The sequence below is a fragment of the Coffea arabica genome, chromosome 10e (genome assembly GCF_036785885.1).
Source record: "Coffea arabica cultivar ET-39 chromosome 10e, Coffea Arabica ET-39 HiFi, whole genome shotgun sequence".
Lineage (NCBI taxonomy): Eukaryota > Viridiplantae > Streptophyta > Magnoliopsida > Gentianales > Rubiaceae > Coffea > Coffea arabica.
In genome coordinates this window covers 47149850-47166967 of record NC_092328.1, presented here as the reverse complement: position 1 = coordinate 47166967, position 17118 = coordinate 47149850, and the positions used below count along the sequence as shown (strand labels likewise).

At 35.6% G+C, this 17118-nt stretch overlaps 3 protein-coding genes across 9 annotated transcripts; 2 read left to right on the top strand and 1 right to left on the bottom strand.

Moving 5' to 3' along the window:
* The first annotated feature begins 225 nt into the window (after window positions 1–225).
* Window positions 226–1547, top strand: LOC113711587 (citrate-binding protein-like). The gene is made up of 2 exons (XM_027234746.2): window positions 226–521; window positions 1015–1547. The coding sequence occupies exons 1-2, from the start codon at window positions 258–260 to the stop codon at window positions 1396–1398; spliced, it is 648 nt and encodes a 215-aa protein (XP_027090547.1). The 5' UTR covers window positions 226–257; the 3' UTR covers window positions 1399–1547.
* A 1473-nt stretch (window positions 1548–3020) lies between these two features.
* Window positions 3021–4759, top strand: LOC113711586 (citrate-binding protein-like). The gene is made up of 2 exons (XM_027234745.2): window positions 3021–3315; window positions 4123–4759. Exons 1-2 carry the CDS (start codon window positions 3046–3048, stop codon window positions 4504–4506), a joined length of 654 nt encoding a protein of 217 aa, XP_027090546.2. The 5' UTR covers window positions 3021–3045; the 3' UTR covers window positions 4507–4759.
* On the bottom strand, window positions 4689–16846 carry LOC113712470 (sterol 3-beta-glucosyltransferase UGT80B1). Of its 7 annotated transcripts, XM_027235914.2 has the most exons (16): window positions 16374–16846; window positions 15212–15836; window positions 14223–14371; window positions 13686–13997; window positions 11863–11974; window positions 11473–11490; window positions 11320–11385; window positions 10567–10630; window positions 10135–10192; window positions 9879–10056; window positions 8461–8591; window positions 7917–8019; window positions 7244–7317; window positions 6909–6956; window positions 6513–6662; window positions 4689–5202 (listed from the first exon to the last, which is right to left on the bottom strand). In XM_027235914.2, exons 2-16 carry the CDS (start codon window positions 15636–15638, stop codon window positions 5002–5004), a joined length of 2091 nt encoding a protein of 696 aa, XP_027091715.2. In that variant the 5' UTR covers window positions 15639–15836; window positions 16374–16846; the 3' UTR covers window positions 4689–5001. The 7 variants fall into 7 exon arrangements, with proteins under 7 accessions (XP_027091715.2, XP_027091711.2, XP_027091713.2 ...); XM_027235910.2 differs by having other exon boundaries at window positions 11320–11490; XM_027235912.2 differs by having other exon boundaries at window positions 11320–11490; window positions 13686–13928.
* Between the last annotated feature and the right edge of the window lie 272 nt (window positions 16847–17118).

Genomic DNA, 17118 nt, shown 5'->3' with positions numbered 1-17118 from the left:
GGAAAAAGAATCTTTTCCACAAACATTATCCTGTGAAACGTCCAATAATTTCGTCAACCAGGTCACCATCACAAAATATGCTTCTTTACGCAAGGAAATACCAGCATAGGTCCAGGTAAGTCCAACTCCAACCTCTAGTAGTACACTTTATTGTTCCATTTTCGTACCTATATATGTACATTTACTAGACCACGGCTTGATAGGATCATTGTTGGAAGAAGATAGTTAAGCAATTGTTGGGAAAAAAGTTTGGAAACATGAATTCTTCTGTGAAGAATGTTGTTTGCTTCGTGGGATTTCTGGTCATCAATTCTTTTCTCCAAAGTTCAGCTGATCCCACTGATGGTTTCACAAATGTGCCATTAACAGAAGCAAATTTTGAAATCCAGAGGCCATACAATGTGCCATTGGATGAACGATACAGTTTCGAAAATGGGATTCGGAAGATGTGGGTTTATGCTAATGATAAGCCACATAGCCCTAATAGCGAGACACAACCACGCACGGAAGTTCGCATTCACGTAAATCAATTTTTTTCCCCCATAACAATGCTTCAAATACCACTGCATCTTAGTCTTATTATCTTTTCTCCTGTTCACTTGTGTTTTAACAGGCGGAGGCGTTAGTCAAGATATTTTGTTTTTTATTGTAATTCTTGAGAACATGGGATTTTCATGTGTCATTCATTTTTTTTCTTTTCAGAAAAAAAAAATTCAATCAACATTTTCTATTCAAGTTCCTAGCTTCCTGAGGGTAAAGTAAGCATTTGGTGAAAACTTTAATTCATAACTATAGTTTTTGCTTGACTAGAGTCTCAATATCTCCTATTATCCCTTAGTTTTGGAGTTTACCAAGTAGTAGTACATTCTTTCCATAGTTACCATTTGCATAAAAACTACACTAGCTTTTGTCAAGTGAGTGTGAACCAGTAACTGGTTCTAAAGTATGAACTTATGATCAGCTTTGATTTTTTCTTCTTCTTTTTTTTTTTTAAAACAAAAAATTTGTGTGCAGGGACTTGACTATACATCAGGAGTATGGCAATTTGAAGGCTACGGATTCGTGCCGAATGGAACCTCTGGTGCAACAGTAGCACAAATTCATGGTGCAGCCCATGATTCATCCACCATAATTCTGAGAATCTACAATGGTGACATGAGGTATTACAGTGGTGACGTGATTGCCACTGGCATGTACGATAGATGGTTCAAGCTCAATCTCATCCATGATGTGGAGGGAGGCACGGTCACAGTTTACATTGATGATGAGCAAAAGTTTCAGACACAAGATCGAGGGCGTTCACAATTCTACTTCAAGTGTGGAGTTTATGCTGCACCAAGAGATATCAGTTATTACATGGAATCACGTTGGAGGGATATCAAGATTTACAAGAAGTGATTTACCATCAAGATGGAAATTATGAGTTAATTTGCACCAAATGTCCAATTGTTGTTTGAGTTATATATACTATGTAAGAAGAATGTTGTTGAGTTGTATAAATCCCAATATGTATCAATTCGTGTGATGCGATTCAAGTTCTTGTTTTCCATCTGTGTTGCGAAATATTGTGAGGTGGTGATAATTCATTATTCTATGTTTTTGTGTTCTATTTCAGATTAAATTGACATGAACATTTCACCATTAAGACAATCAAAAGTATCAACACTAGCACACAATTAATAAATGAACTTATAATAAGGCATTGAATAGCCCCATAGGTAGTCCGACTGGTTTCATAATCTAGTAATTATCAGCAGGTTTCGTGATCGACTATCAAAAATACAACCTTAAGGGATTAGTCTAATCGAAAAGTTGGAATATCCCTAAGTGGAATTTTTTTTTAAAAAAAAAGGCATTAAATAACTATTTCATAGCGCTTGGAATGATTGTTAGTTTCATTAAGTGGAGGTCAACCTATTCTTAGCCATTGACATATTCAAAGCATTTTGCAATATTTCCTACTTCACAATTTAAGACTAACTCCATCTTGTAGAAAATGTAAAAAAAAAAGAAAAGAAAAGAAAAGAAATTTCAGCTTATTATCATAAGGGTTGAGACTTCGAAGGTTATGCTATGTCATCCCTGGTTTCTTAAAAATCCTAAAATCATATATGTTTATTGTTTCATATAAGAGAAAGACATCCTCTACAATTAAAGAATACTAACTCCAGATAAAATTGTAGAAGCATCAAAATATTTATAGCACAGAGTTTCTTAGGCATGAAATCTTCATGATCCATATTATTTTCCTCATTAAAAATACCAGTTGAATATCAATCTCCTCTCTCTCATTTTCCGACTAAGATATGAGTAACCATTTTCTCATAGTGACACAAACTAAACTTTGAACTCAGAAAAGGAAGACCATTTAGACGAGGATATTGTACAAGTGATTTTTCTTTTCTTTTATTTTTTTGAAGTACGCAAAAAGTTTGAATAATTATGCATCGTTCATTATAATGGATCAAGGCATACAAGTGATTTGTGCACTCGGTGACATTTGTGTTTTAGTCTGAAAAAATTGTTTATCCTAGAGAATTTAATTGTTCTTTCCATGTTCTTGAATTTAAATGAAAGCCGCTGCAAAATTCTACAAATTTAATGTGGAACAAACGTACGAGAACCAATGGTTGAGAGAATAAGGCACAGCAGTTGTCTGCATATTCAATCTTCCCCTGTTTCACATTGGAGAAAATTATACAACAGAGAAAATGACCCTTTATATAAAATGCCAGAAAATTATACAACAGATAAAATGAAATGTTACCCCAATTACCCACCCCGGCAATGCAACAATATTATCTGTCAACCATCTTTGAAGAGACCCAAAAAATTCATCCCGGATTTCAACAAATTTACGTACTATTCACGTTTAGTAATTAACAAATTACCTAGAAATTAATATGATTGCGGAGAAGAACCTTAGGAAACATCTCCTTTTCATGCAGACAATAAGAATCCTCCTATATAAATGGAGCCATGAAATTTCTCAACTTCAATCATCAAACAAAAGGGTTAAAAGAAAGATCAAGAATTTCCAGAAAAATGGGCATTTCTTGCTTGTATAGTCTACTGTTATTCCTAGTTTTGATTTCCTCAACCGGTCAAATTCTGTCATGTCTTGCTGATCCCACAGATGGGTTCACTGAGATACCATTAACTGATCGAAATTTTGATCTGCAGAAGCCATACAATGTACCGCTCAATGATCGATACAGCTATCAAAATGGAGTGAGGAGACTATGGGTTTACACCAATGACAAGCCCTTTAAACCTGATACTACTACCAGACCACGCACTGAAGTCCGAATTAAGGTCACTTTTCTACCATGTAATTCTGTATATTTTCTTACCACTTTGTTCTAAAAAAGATATATATATATATATATATATATATATATATATATATATATATATATATGTGTGTGTGTGTGTCTCTGTGTGCGTGTGAAATCCTATACTAAACAGCATACGATTTAAGTGACAGAAACAAACTAAAAGATGATCCACCTCCTTGATTTTAGAGATTTTTATATTTATATCTATCACTTGAAAATATCATAAATTTGATTTTCAGTTACTTTTTGTAGATTGACTATATATATAGAGCCCGAGACTACGTCATTTTTTATTTTTTCCCTTTTTGTAAAATGGTCAAATTTTCTAACAGAAAAAAAAAGAACAAAAAATCTACTATTAACTTCTACTTATCTTCCCATCTTTTGTGTTTTGAACTCATTCATATTTATCCACTTTTTCTGCGCTCTTCAAAATTATACAGTTTGTCAGAAGCTTCAATTTATGGTAGAGATGTTAAAATGCAAAACACAATAATATTAGTCACGGCTATTTTCTCTTTTCCTTTCTTCCTATTTTTGGAATCACCTTAGTCCACACCATTTTTTCCTTTTAATACTTCCATTTGGAATGAAAATGATATTCATAAATATTTTTAATTTTATTAGGTGCAAACCCATCGAGCGTACCTTAATCACTAGTAAAAATAAGATTCCAGACAATCCAATTTTAATAAAAAAAAAAAAAAAAACCAGTGCTCTAATTCTTTTTTTTTTCGTATAATACCCGATCTTTTTACCGATCTTTTTTCCCCTCTCTCTCTAGGGTCTTGACTACTCTTCTGGAGTTTGGCAATTTGAAGGCCATGCATACGTTCCTAAAGCAACTTCTGGAGTGACAGTAATGCAAATTCATGGTGCAAGGGTTGGTGCTACAAGTCTCCAACTGAGGATCTACGACGGTGATATGAAATATTACAAGTTCGCAGTTGTTGACACAAATCTATACGACAAATGGTTTCGATTGAACGTAATCCACAACGTAGATGAAGGAAAAATCACTGTTTTCATCGATGGTGTTCAAAAATTTGTGAAGAATGATCAGGGGCCAGGTGACTTGTACTTCAAGTGTGGAGTTTATGCTGCACCAGCTAATTCAAGCAGCTATATGGAATCAAGGTGGAGAGATATCAAGATATATAAGAAATGATTGTTGCTATATATGCACACACACACACACACACACACACACACATATATATCTAAGGTGCATTAGATGGTGGTGGTCAAAAACTTCTTGTACAAAAACAATTATGTTACCAAATTAGCATCATGTATCAACGGTGTTGAAAGTAAGACAGATGGAAATTAGATAATGACACAAGAAGGAAATGACAAAACTAGGATCCAGTGATAAACTGCACCCAGTATAATACAGAATAATTGTCTCTTTTTTTTCCTTTTTTCAAGTTCTATTCCTCAACCTACTAGTCAAAACAATACTCTAGTTCTTCTATTCCACTCTAGCCTTTCTCCCAAAATTTAAAAAAAAAAGTTTGAAAGCCTATATACTGACCACTGTCCAACCCCACAGAAGGGTGGATCAATAAAATGAATGAATAAGACAGTACTAATCAACTATAAATAGAGACCAAATCATACAACTATATCTACAAAAATCACTACTGATGTTGCAGCAGAAATTCTAGGAACCACAGGGCAGACAGCATAATCTGCCAATTTGAATGAACAGCCACTGCAAGGAATTTGGATGATCATTGTCCTCTGTTGATGCAGTTGGTAATGGTAATGCTGGAGGCAAGTGCCGGTGAAATGCATCAACCGCAGTCGCAACACCATCTTCATTTTCTAACAACTTTGCTAGTTCCATAGCCAGAGATTTTACCTGGAAGAGATTCAGTTAACATTTGCAAGCATATAGAGGCAATAGATATTGCAGACCTCTCTCAAACAGGAGCAGGCTGATGTGAGTCAAAATATGGTGATTACCAAAAGAGAGTTTACAACTAACAACGAAAGAACAAGATGATGAAGGTGTAAAGTCGTAAACAATTCATCTTTGAGAAGGAGAACATAGTACATAGGGGATTACAGTTTCTAGATTTTTTGTTATTTTTTTTTCTAGAAGAAGAGGGGTGGGATTTAAGTAGGGAGGGGGATGGGGGATTATAGTTTCTAGTTGATATGCCGAATGTTTCATCAGAAAACAAAGAAAAAAGGCAAATTTTCTGCAAGGATAGAGTACGTTGAACTTTGACAGAAATACAAAATTTTATTTCCCTGTTCCAAGTCTTTAAAGTGGTCATCGGAGGCCAATTCCCTCAGCCATGATAGCAGATTGTCCTACTCATCTAAAGCTCATGAAACCCACAGATCATTTAGATCTATTAAATTGATAACTTCAGGTCATTCATACATATAGAGATCCAGTAATTTGTGATCCTCTTAACCACCCATGTAGAAGAACACAGCACCTCGTTCATCGTAACTAAGTTGAATGCCGTTATCAAAAATATTCTCAACCCCAAGCCAGTATATTACTAAACCTTGTTGGCCTTCCGTCCCATGAAAAGCCAAGGAACCCACTCCTATCTCCTCTCCTAACCAGGGATTATACGCTTGCAATGCATCTCGGTTTATATATCAACAAGAGCATACTTCTATGCTCTGATAAGATTACCTAATGACTCCATAACTAATCTATGAAACATAACCTCTTTCTGTCTTCATGTTCTGTGTCTTACATAATCTTTTGTCTAAAAATAGAGAACACAAACTTGCTTTGTTAACAATAGGGAATGCAAACATCATCAAGATGTTTATGCTTACTCTAAAAGGTATTTTGTCTGCAGGGGATTAGAATCGATCAAAACCCTGATCATTGAAAGCTAAATTCCTATCATGATACTTCAGAGCAGAAAATGCCATTATTTAAGCAATTTTTACTACACATCAACATCAAATGTTAAAATGAGAAAATAGGAATGCAAATGTCTTGCTAAGAAGTCTATTTTACAAGGAATAACAGACAAGGTTTTCCGAAAACGTACTAGTGGGAGGTTTAAAAATAACCTCATTTCACGCCAATTTAACATGATTATGCTACGTACCAAAGAAAACATGAGAAAAAGGAGATGCAAAACAAAATAAATAAATAAATAAATAAGTAAATAAATAGCACAACTAGCAGCCAACCTCCGGCTGGAGCATAAATCTTATGGCATCTGAGAGGGTTTCAGCGCTCAATTCAGATATGGGAATCGGTGCAGGTCCCAGTCCTCTTTGGTGAACTCTATCACCCCAAAAAAACTGATCCCCAAAGAATGGAACTATGGTTGTTGGACACTGCATATCACATAATTGAACTTACATGAGACAAAATACACCTTAAAATAATAAAATGTAGAAAATGGAAATGGCACTATTAAGTGTAATAGGTCAAACATGAAATGAACAACTACTTGCTTCACAAAGAGAATCATTTGCTATGAATATGACATGATATAAACTGTGAAAAGACAGTTAAAAAGACACAGATATGTAAAAGTGCTAAAACTTAAATTTAAAAAGCCAGTGATATAGAAAAGTTACCCCTGCCCTCAATCCTGTAGCTGTAGTTCCAGCACCACCATGGTGAACCTGCATGGTAGCATTACCCAGTATATGACAGGTGCATTAGAAGATCAAACAAAAGCAAGATGTACAGGCCCAAAGAAGTATCCCATCAATAATCGCAGTCAACACGGAGTAATCTATCAAAGGCATTTCCTCTCTGCCTCTCAACTCCAAGCCAGAAGGGTGTGACATTGCTAGATCTATGTACATTTCACACGCTTATATATATGCACAAACTCAGCAGGAGCTCAACAATACAGATCTTTTACTTATTTAATAGGGGGAGAGACTTTAGTTAAAAAAGAACTTACCACCGCTGAACATTGAGGGAATAGCCAATCATGGGGGCAATCAACAAGAAGAAAAACATTTTCAGGAGTTTCCACTGCAAAAGAATATAGAAAAACAAGTTTCTCAAAAACAATTTGGAGAGCATACATAATATGATGTGAGACTGCCATTCTCCAAAAATTATACAAGGATAGGTAAATTTAATGATTATAATGACTGTAAAAAGCTAAGACAAGTAAAAAACTGAAAACTGTAATGGCTATACATGGGTAAGACAAGTAGCTGCATCTAGAGCATCTACTTCCAAAGAAGAGAGCAAATTTGAAAGCCTAAGTTTTTCTAATTTTTCTTATGCTTCTGCATGTCTTCTAATTGGCTTCGTCTTTTTCAGTTGCGTGTGTTTCCCTAGGTTTTAAGGGTGACTTCTTCAAAAAGAGCAGAAGCATTTTCTTCTTCAAATTCACTTTCCGATTGGCAGGACCTCCCACTATGTCCTTTTGTTACTTCCTTTGTGTTGTTCTTCCTTTCTTCCCTTGCAGGTGGGTGGGGTAGGGGCTGGGGAAAGTTGCAAAAGCAGCCATTGGATCAGCCCAATTTAGTTGCTAAATGAGAATCAACTTTTTTAAGAACCTATAGCACATTATATTTGAGCAAGAGGCAACTGAAGGGACAAGATTGAACCAAATAACTTACCAGAACCTAGATCTCCCCATCCACGATCAATTATTCCCCGCTGTCCTGTATTCGTCAGTGCTTCTAAAATGATTTCTGTAGTTTTTTTGGGATCCTCAAGAGGCTTCGCAAGCAATAGGGAAAAATAAGGAACTTGTGACAAAAATTTATAGCATGCAAATGCAAAACACAAAGAACTTTATAAGACATGAGCTACGCCACGTGCACCTACATCACTTCATAAAGAAGTTAATGGTCTCTGCACAATCCTCTATTTCATAGACAAAATGTCCATACCACAAAGCTTAAGAACTGTTTAATTAATATGCATCAGTTATTCATGGCAGAGTATCGATACCAAATCACCAACCCAAACTTTGCTGACTAGTTTTTTGAATTAGAGCAGAGAAAGTGTAAAAAAAAAAGTCAAAGCAAAAAAATATTTCAGTTCTTCTTCAAGTGTCAAATAAGAAGAATATAACTCTTTCACTTGATTTCCTACTAAAACAAAAAGATTTATATACAGGATGAAGCACATCAATAACTTCAAACAAAAATAGCATACCATACTTCCAAAACCTATATATATAGGTTTCGGTCCACTTTGGATCCAGTTAACAAAGTTTTCCGAAGGCTCAAACTTTGAGCCAAGATTTAGGAAACAATAGCCAACAACATCAACAAGAGGCCCCCAATCTGCAAGGTAATAAATTAAATGAATAATTTTTTCAAAGGATATGATGGTGAACCAACAATTTTCAAATAATAATAGAATTGCAATGATTTTTTCTCAACAGCTATGTCATGCTACTGCAATGAACTAAATTCTTTGAAGTGTTTGCAAAAACTACAATCAGAGGGAACTGTGAAGAATGGAAATCAAGAGTGGAGGAAATGGAAAATCCTGAAAAAAGTCAGTGAAACCATATTCAGTTAGTAAACTCCTACCCATCAAAGGATATCATCTCATAAACTTTATTCCTTTCATCCTGGTTGAACTTGTGACACCAGCTGCTTTGGCTTAATGAAATGTTTGACACTTTAGTGAATCTATTTCTGCAATCATACCTCTCACATCCCTTGACATGCCAAACTTGAATAATAAAATACACATCTTTTTCAATGTTCAAACAAACTCCAATCCCAAACTTTATTCGCAAATTTGGATTCCAAATACATTTGACAAATCGAAGTTAAGAGCATTGGCACCCATACATTGAGTTAATCTCCACTTCCTTAACCATTGGGCTAAGTTACAAAAACATATCAGAGGGACCAAGAACTATTGAAATTAGCTATGGAGATTTTAGCCATTAAGAACTCTTCTATACAGATTAGCAAACTAATCCAACTACATTTGAAGACCGTTGGCGACATTTACTTAATACGCTTATTATCTCAACTCCATAAGCATATAATACAATAATCATATTGAAGGTGGTTAAGCTACTCGAGATAGTTCAGCAGAAGATCACCCAAGCACGAAGCAAATGACACATAACTTAAGGTGAAACACAGCTTGTTGAAACTTGGTAGGTAATATACCAAGTTTTAGCAATATTAATCATCAACTTGTTCAGTTCAGTTCATTAAAACTCCTATTAGGGCTTTATGACCTAAGTACACAATGCTTAAGCAAAAATAGAGACTCATTGTCCTCAACAAAATTATACATAAATCCAAACTATAGATGTCAGCACTCAAGATACTCATCTTTTGTAATCCTTAATACACTAAATTTGGAGTGTGATAATGCTCTTAATGTCATTTTGTCAGATAGTACACATACAATTTAAAAGAGATCCATTTATGTAAATAAACAAGCATAATGTGGATCCAAACAAGATGCTGAAAAGGGTACAAAAATTGCTACAAATAGTATTTAGCAGAAAAAATAATGCAGAATATTCCAAAAATTATAGTCCAACAGATCATAACTAACACAAGAATGCACCACTTTGACAATCAAAGGACCAGACATACCGTGTGGCTTGGGCACAATATGGGGGCTCCACATATAGCCTGTTGGCAAATCGGATATTGATCCATGATACATACTGAAGTATGCAATAGGAGACAGCTTCAGCTTCTTTTTCCTGAAGTCATTTATATATCCTCGTATTCCCCACCATACAAGTAAATCCACAACTATATAGGAGAGCTAGATAGAACAAGAACAAATTAGATAGAACAACTCATGATTTAAACTTAGAAGTTGGCAGGACAAACAGAAACATACCCAGTAACCCGCACTTTGAGGTACACGTGCCAATGGGTGAGGAAATTCACATGTGGGCCTGCCCATCATAACCAAATGCAAGAAAGCTCAGATATAATCCATCATGAGCTGAATGTCAAAGAAAATGATATTGAGCACCTAAGAGCATCTCTTGTATGAAAATTCTTCTCTACTTATAAAAAATAACACATTACTCCTCATAAAAGCAGAACGGATGGGGAGTCCTATTCATCAACACTTTGAAAGAGAAGGCAAAGGAAAACTTAATCCAAGTTTAGTCCCAATTTTATGAGGAAATGACTCGGACATTCCAAGAGTTAAGGGCAGTTGAGACTAATTAATTGATTGTAAGGATATCAAGGAAACTGCATAAGCTCATTAATCAGAAAAACAAAAGAGGACAGAAATTGCAGAAAATGGGACTGCACTCACGTCCAAGGCATTGTGAAGAAGATGTGGATGGGTACACCAAGAGCTTCAGCAACATGAACATGTCCTGTCAACAAGAATATACTTCAAGTACCATAATAAATTCAGGCCAACAGGGCTTGGAATAGACAAAAGTTTATCGCAAAATTTGTACATCCACACTATATGTATGTGTTCATTTGTGGTAATAACTAAAATTTAACCTTCTGTTATCCTCAATTACTCATCCTAATGTCTGCTAAAAGATTTATTATCATAACTACACCAGTGATGCCACCAACTGAAACAATCTTTTATTGGAACCATTTTCAGGAATCATCTGTCAACTGAGAACATAAAATCTCAATTTTGCCTCATGCCCAGTGTCCAAATTCTCACTAATTTCTTTGAATTAGTACTGGTTTATCAAATACACAAAGAGCAATACATTTCTGAACTCTATAGACAGATGAGTAAGATGACAACATCCAGTAAGAATTCAACAATAGTAAAAGAAAGATCTAGGACATCCAAGCCAATCTATTACCTGCGAGAAACAGACACACCAACAGATATCCTTCCCCCCCCCCTCCCCCAACAAAAAAAAAAACCCAGGACCTACACCCTACCTAGAGCAGCTAGGTGGGAAAGTAAAACGAATCCTTGTTCATACAGGTGATGGTCCACCGAAAATATTTCCTCTTTTCCTTTTTCCTTTTGTTTAAGGACCGCCTGGGGGGAGGGGGAAAGAGGTCTGTTCAGATTTGATAAACTAACCATAAGCTGGAGGATTCGCAATGATTGCCTGAGCCCTGAAAGGCTCTCCGCTTTCTAGATCTGGTTCTGTACAAGCAGGAAGAAGAGATTCAATAATCGCCTTCAGTTGTTTTCGCTGAATAGATATTTCTCCTGGTGAATATGGAATTAGACCTTTATTGCGGGCCATATCTACAGAAGCAGGAGACAAATTCATCATTACATAGAAAAGACTTCCATAGTCAACCAATTAGAATTTTACACAAAACCAAGCAGGTTGCATTACAAAATATACGTGTATGTAATTGTAGCAAGAAAGAGTACTGCTGAGACACTGAATTAGTTAACCCTTTTGAATATGACTTCAATTTCTATTCTCATAATCTAGCTACCACGTTAAACTGAATATACCAACCATATGATTACAACAGGAAAGTAAAAGTAGCAATCAGAAGTGAGGTCCAAAAAAGAGATAGATAACTCATGAAAGCTATATCAACAGAAAAAATAAATAAATACATCTTCAGGTTAAAAAGAGGTATTTGAGTGTCAAGGACCTCTTACATCCTGCTAATACACGAGAATCACCGCCCAAAGGGAAAAACTCTACGCCAGCAGACTTCACAAAATCATCGAAGTTAGCATGAGTTGCCAGCCTAACACGATGACCAAATTCCTGTGAGTACACTTAGAGTTAGAAGGTCCAAAAATGAACCCACTTTTTTTATGAAAAGGTTATACATGCTGTTAAACTACAGAATGTCCAAAGACAAATTACACCATAAATATAATACGGTATAATTGAAAACTAGAGATATGTTTCAATTTGACAACTCAACAAACTTGAAGTGAGACCTCAAAGCAAATAGTAAATACACCACAGAAGTATTAAGATAATTAACTGTCAGGAAGAAGATAAGCAAAGCAATAGATTGACCACTCTTCCATTTTATGGGCCACAATAATCGATCAATATGTCATTAGAGACCAATTAAAGAGTCCATGCCCTAACAGAACCAAATCAAATGACCACAGGCTCCGAAAGAAAAATAATCAAATTTAATTTTCTAATAATTCATACAAATGGGTAGCATGGAATATTTCACAGTAAGAAAAGTTATTGACTTGTGAAATAATCAAATTTTCAAATTATAATTACCGAGATTACATGGAAGAAACGAACAGAAAAGCCAACTTTTTCATTTATCTTCCTTTTTGCACTTTTAACTACCTACAGCTGCAGAATTGGGTGCATGTTAACACCAAAATTAGAGCAATTTGTAGGCATATATTTACATTACAACAGAACATGATACCCCATGTGAATCAACTTAAAGTCTCCATTTAACTCTTTGGTCCCCTGCTATACAATTATAAAACTGAAAATGATGTAGACCAATTCCCTCAAAGTTGATGTTCAGGAACAAAAAATCACAGAAAACATCACTACATAAGTAAATATAATAACTATAATCTTTGAGTTAAATTGGAATAAGAAAAGAAAAAGGCATGATAAATCCTTATATTGCAAGCACAACTTTCACTTATTCTTTGAAAGCTGATACAGACACTTATAAGAAAATGAATAAAGGTATCAAACTACTAGGCCTGCATGATCCGGAACAAAAATTTACACTTCCCTCTTGCACTAGTTCATATGTGTAACTTTCACTTATTCTTTGAAAGCTGATACAGACACTTATAAGAAAATGAATAAAGGTACCAAACTACAAGGCCTGCATGATCCAGAACAAAAATTAACACTTCCTACTTGCACTAGTTCATATGTGCATGTACATATCTTGATTAAATCTAGGAAACCACAAAAGTGAAAGCAGACAAGGCATAGATTCAAGCATGAAGCATCACATTGCTCTTTAAAACAAATATACGAGGTCCAGGGCTTTATATTAAATTTTGTGATTTCCAAGTAGAACAAAAGGAGATTAAGTAACTTATCATTGTGCACTATCCTTTTGCACAACTTCACCTTGTCAACTGTAGGTCATCTTAATTCATTTTCTTCTTGAGAACATGAAGTCAAGAAATTCTGAACTATATCATAATTACTTGAAAATCACTGCAAAGAGTGTTTCCCATAATTCTAATTAAGCTCAAGGGAAGAAACCTTAACTGCCACAGATCATGAAGATGAAAAGAAAATTACAACACTTAATCCTAGACTTCTAGAACTCCCGTAAATCAATTTTTCTTCACGCTTTAAGCTGATATGACTGTACAGATTTCAGTAAAAGAACATATCCAAACATCCATATAAATCTGTTGTCACCTTTTTAGACAATTAGAACATAGCAAGCAATACAAGAAAATTAAAGAACCAAGCATAGACAGCTGTAACGCTCATTGGAAACCAACACCTGACGTGCCTGTAGTCTCTTAGCCATGGCTAGAAATGGCTGCACATCTCCTCTTGTTCCAACCACAAGCATAGCAATCTTCAATTTGGGAATTGTTTTGTTGAAATCAGTGACAATATCATCTAAAATAGGAGGAGGTCCTTCAAGTGAGCTAAGCTCTAACAGTTCAGACGCTCCAGGTGAACCCCTAGTCAGATCAACTTCCACTGTCCCGTCATTTTGGAACTTCACTAGGTCCATAATTAGCCATTCCTGAAAGGCCAAACACAGTACCCTTGCCAATGTACAAAAAGTAATACGAGTATGCATGACCATACACACCTAAGGGAAGAGAAAACAGAAAAACATATTCTTATTCTCTTATAAAAGGGGATATGTTTGCAACCTGCTTAACTACTTAGGCAAGTGCTTAGAAGGCCGTTTAACATTGTGAAAGAAGTAAACAATATCCTTAAAATAGCAATTATGCAACTTGAAATTTAACAATAAAAATGAACAGAAAACAAGAAATTGTAATGAAAAAATAGTAGTGATATCCATGGTCACCTTCTCACTTTTGGACAGCCTATCCAGCTTTGGGTCATACATAGGACTCCCTTTCTTCTCAACCATGGATCTTGAATAACCAATTCTTCGGTTTCCAAGGGAGACATTTCTAGGACTTCCCATAAGGTCAGTGATGCATCGGTCAAAACCTTAAGGTAGATTGAAAAATAATCAAATAAACAAAATTTAAGATCGAAAAGGGGGAAAAAGAGGAGAGAGAGAGGAGGGAGGAGGGGACGGAGAGGGAGAGCGGGAGGGAGGAGGAGAGAGAAGAAATAATCTCATGATGAGCATACATTAATCGGATGGTCCAAACAAAAAGTTTTTGACAGTTAAATCTCAAATTTGCAAACTGAATGCTGTAGTTATTAGGTCACATTATAAGAGTTCAACCTAGAAGTCTTATTGAAAGCTCTAAATCTCAATAAGAGATTGTTCTGAAAGCCTGTTTCATCAGATGGCTGGCATGAAGAACTACACTTTCCCAAATAACACTGTAAAGGGGCAAAGATGTCATGATGATGCTATTGGCTTCTTCCAGAAGGACGGGTAATCAGGAACAACAGAAAATATATTTAGCACTGAGCAGTTACTTCTTCCAACTAATCACAAAAGCATCTAATTGAAATAGAAATTATATGAGATGGATGTAGCCTAGATTCAGAAAAATTGCTTCCCAATTTTCATATGACTTTTTTTTTGGAGAAATTTCAATTGAAAATCATATAGCAAACAATAGTCTTTGTTCTCAAGGATGGAAAATCCTTTTTATTCTTTGTTCCATCTCTCCTCACCTGCTATACATAGTTGACAAGTTTCCAGTTCTTGAGGGACAACCACGAGGGCAAGACCAATTATTTTCCAAGTGAAGAATCAGAACTTATGGGACTAGGAATTGAAAGCCAAATAATGACAATAAGGAAAAATAAAGAGAACAAGAAAAGCAAGCAAATAAATATCCAGACAAAGAGAAAATTCCAATTTCTAACCTCTCCGTGCCCGCTGTGATCGGATCACAGGAGGGTCCTTCGAGTGGGAAATCTCAAGGACTGATGAATGCTGCTGCAGTGGTTTCCTCTGGGAGTCTACTTCAGGAGTAGAACATGCCTCAGACTGCTCATCATCCAAAAGACTATTGTCGCCTCTACTAGTTCCCTGCTCATCTAATCCATCAAACAACCTGACACTAGACTTCCCTGCAGAATTAGCAGCCGCTTCTTCCAGTGTATATTTCTGCTCTCTCCCTCTTCCATTTGCTGCACCAGCATTACATCGCTCACCCTTAGGCTTCCTCTCTAAGCCAACCAATAGGTTACTACCATCATGGGTTTGGTCTAACTTGTTCTCTACCACCTGGTCTCTTTTCCCTTTGTTTTCCACATAAACTGACGGTTTAGCAGACCCATTGGTATCCATTTCATCTGACTGATCCAGAAAGCTTATAAAACTCAGAACATTTCGAATTCAGATTCCTTCAAAAATACCTCAGGTAAGTAACTGACGAAAAATTGATGCTGAAACACCACCAAAACCCTCCAAAATCAGTTCTTTACATCCAACACAGAGAACTAGCAGAACACAAACAAATGCGAGAACCCCAGAACTCCAAAATCCCTTCACCAAAAAAAAAAAAAAAATTCCTCATCCTTATACGTAACGAATATGCAAGCATATAAATTAAGGGGAGGCTGAAAATGGGAAAGAGCACCAAAATGGTCGAGCAAGATAACCAATAAGAGTCCACAAAAAGAAGCAAATCAAGCTGTATAGCCTGTCCTTTTAGCTCATTAACTAACCTTTTTGCTCATAAACTAACTTAAATAGTACTACAAATCAACCAGTCAACATCACGCGTAGAACGTTTGGTACAGCAATTAAAGCATTAGACCTCGAAAGATATTCAACAAACACCAATAAAGAATCACACTTTACACCCCCAGCAGCCAAAAACACTGCTTAATCAATAGATTAAAGGGCTTCAAATAAGTTATACCGTCAAGATCAATCAAGTAAAATCTTCCCTTTCCTATTTTCAGTGAACAATTCAAGAAACATGCGATAATACTTGAGTACTAAACTTTAAAACTAGTAAAAAGAGAACAATTCTTGAATTAGAAAATGAGATTTCGGGGTTGATGGTTGAGCTAATACCTTGAAGTAGACCTTTTCGGAGGGAAATGGAGCAGAAAAAAATGCTGCAAGCTTCCTTAGTTTTGGGGAAAGCAATGATTAATAAACTTATTCAAGAAGTTTAATGAGTTTGACTAATGACGCAAGGGGAGAAAATAATTAAAATTATTTAGTAGAAAAAGCAAGTGAAAAGTTCTCTATAATTTATTCTATAACTCTTAAATGGGAAAAGAAACGAGTAGAAGAAGGACTTTTGGTTGAAACTGAAAAAGTCAAGAATAGAAAAAAATATGGAAAATAAGGTCTCATTCAAGCAGATTGAGTAGACTGTGATCGAGGGGAAAATGCATAATTGTAGAAAAGAGAAAATCTCGCATTATTTAGATATTAATGCTTGGCATACAAAAAAATAATTGGCAGCTGAAAGTTAAGAAAGTTTTTCCTTTTCCATTTTATTTTCTGGGGGCAATTTTGATTCGCTTAGAGGATTGAGATTTTCTTTTCCTTTAATTTCGGTAAAAGAAAATTGGGATTCTTCTAGTAGTTGGCCAGCAGTTAAAGATGCTCAAGAAATAGGTCCAGGCTGATACATGTCCAATGGCCTATGGTTTTGACAGACAGACAGATCCCACACGGTAAACATTGATGATCTCAAAGAAGAACAAGGTTGTACTAAATGTTTGTCAAAAGCCAATTGGACCAACCCATATTCTTGTGGCAAAAAAAAAAATTCAATGAGTCTTAAGTGTTAATTTATTGAAAAAGT

Bases quoted from the DNA above. Each gene is read 5' to 3' on its own strand.
- LOC113712470 (XM_027235910.2), bottom strand. From the start codon at position 15,638: ATGGATACCAATGGGTCTGCTAAACCGTCAGTTTATGTGGAAAACAAA. The intron at 13,998-14,222 runs GTGACCATGGAT...CTCTTCCCTTAG, and splicing joins GGCTGTCCAAAAGTGAGAAG to GTGTGTATGGTCATGCATAC. The intron at 10,057-10,134 runs GTATGTTTCTGT...TGTTCTATCTAG, and splicing joins CTCAAAGTGCGGGTTACTGG to CTCTCCTATATAGTTGTGGA.
- LOC113711586 (XM_027234745.2), top strand. From the start codon at position 3,046: ATGGGCATTTCTTGCTTGTATAGTCTACTGTTATTCCTAGTTTTGATT. The intron at 3,316-4,122 runs GTCACTTTTCTA...CTCTCTCTCTAG, and splicing joins GCACTGAAGTCCGAATTAAG to GGTCTTGACTACTCTTCTGG.
- LOC113711587 (XM_027234746.2), top strand. From the start codon at position 258: ATGAATTCTTCTGTGAAGAATGTTGTTTGCTTCGTGGGATTTCTGGTC. The intron at 522-1,014 runs GTAAATCAATTT...ATTTGTGTGCAG, and splicing joins GCACGGAAGTTCGCATTCAC to GGACTTGACTATACATCAGG.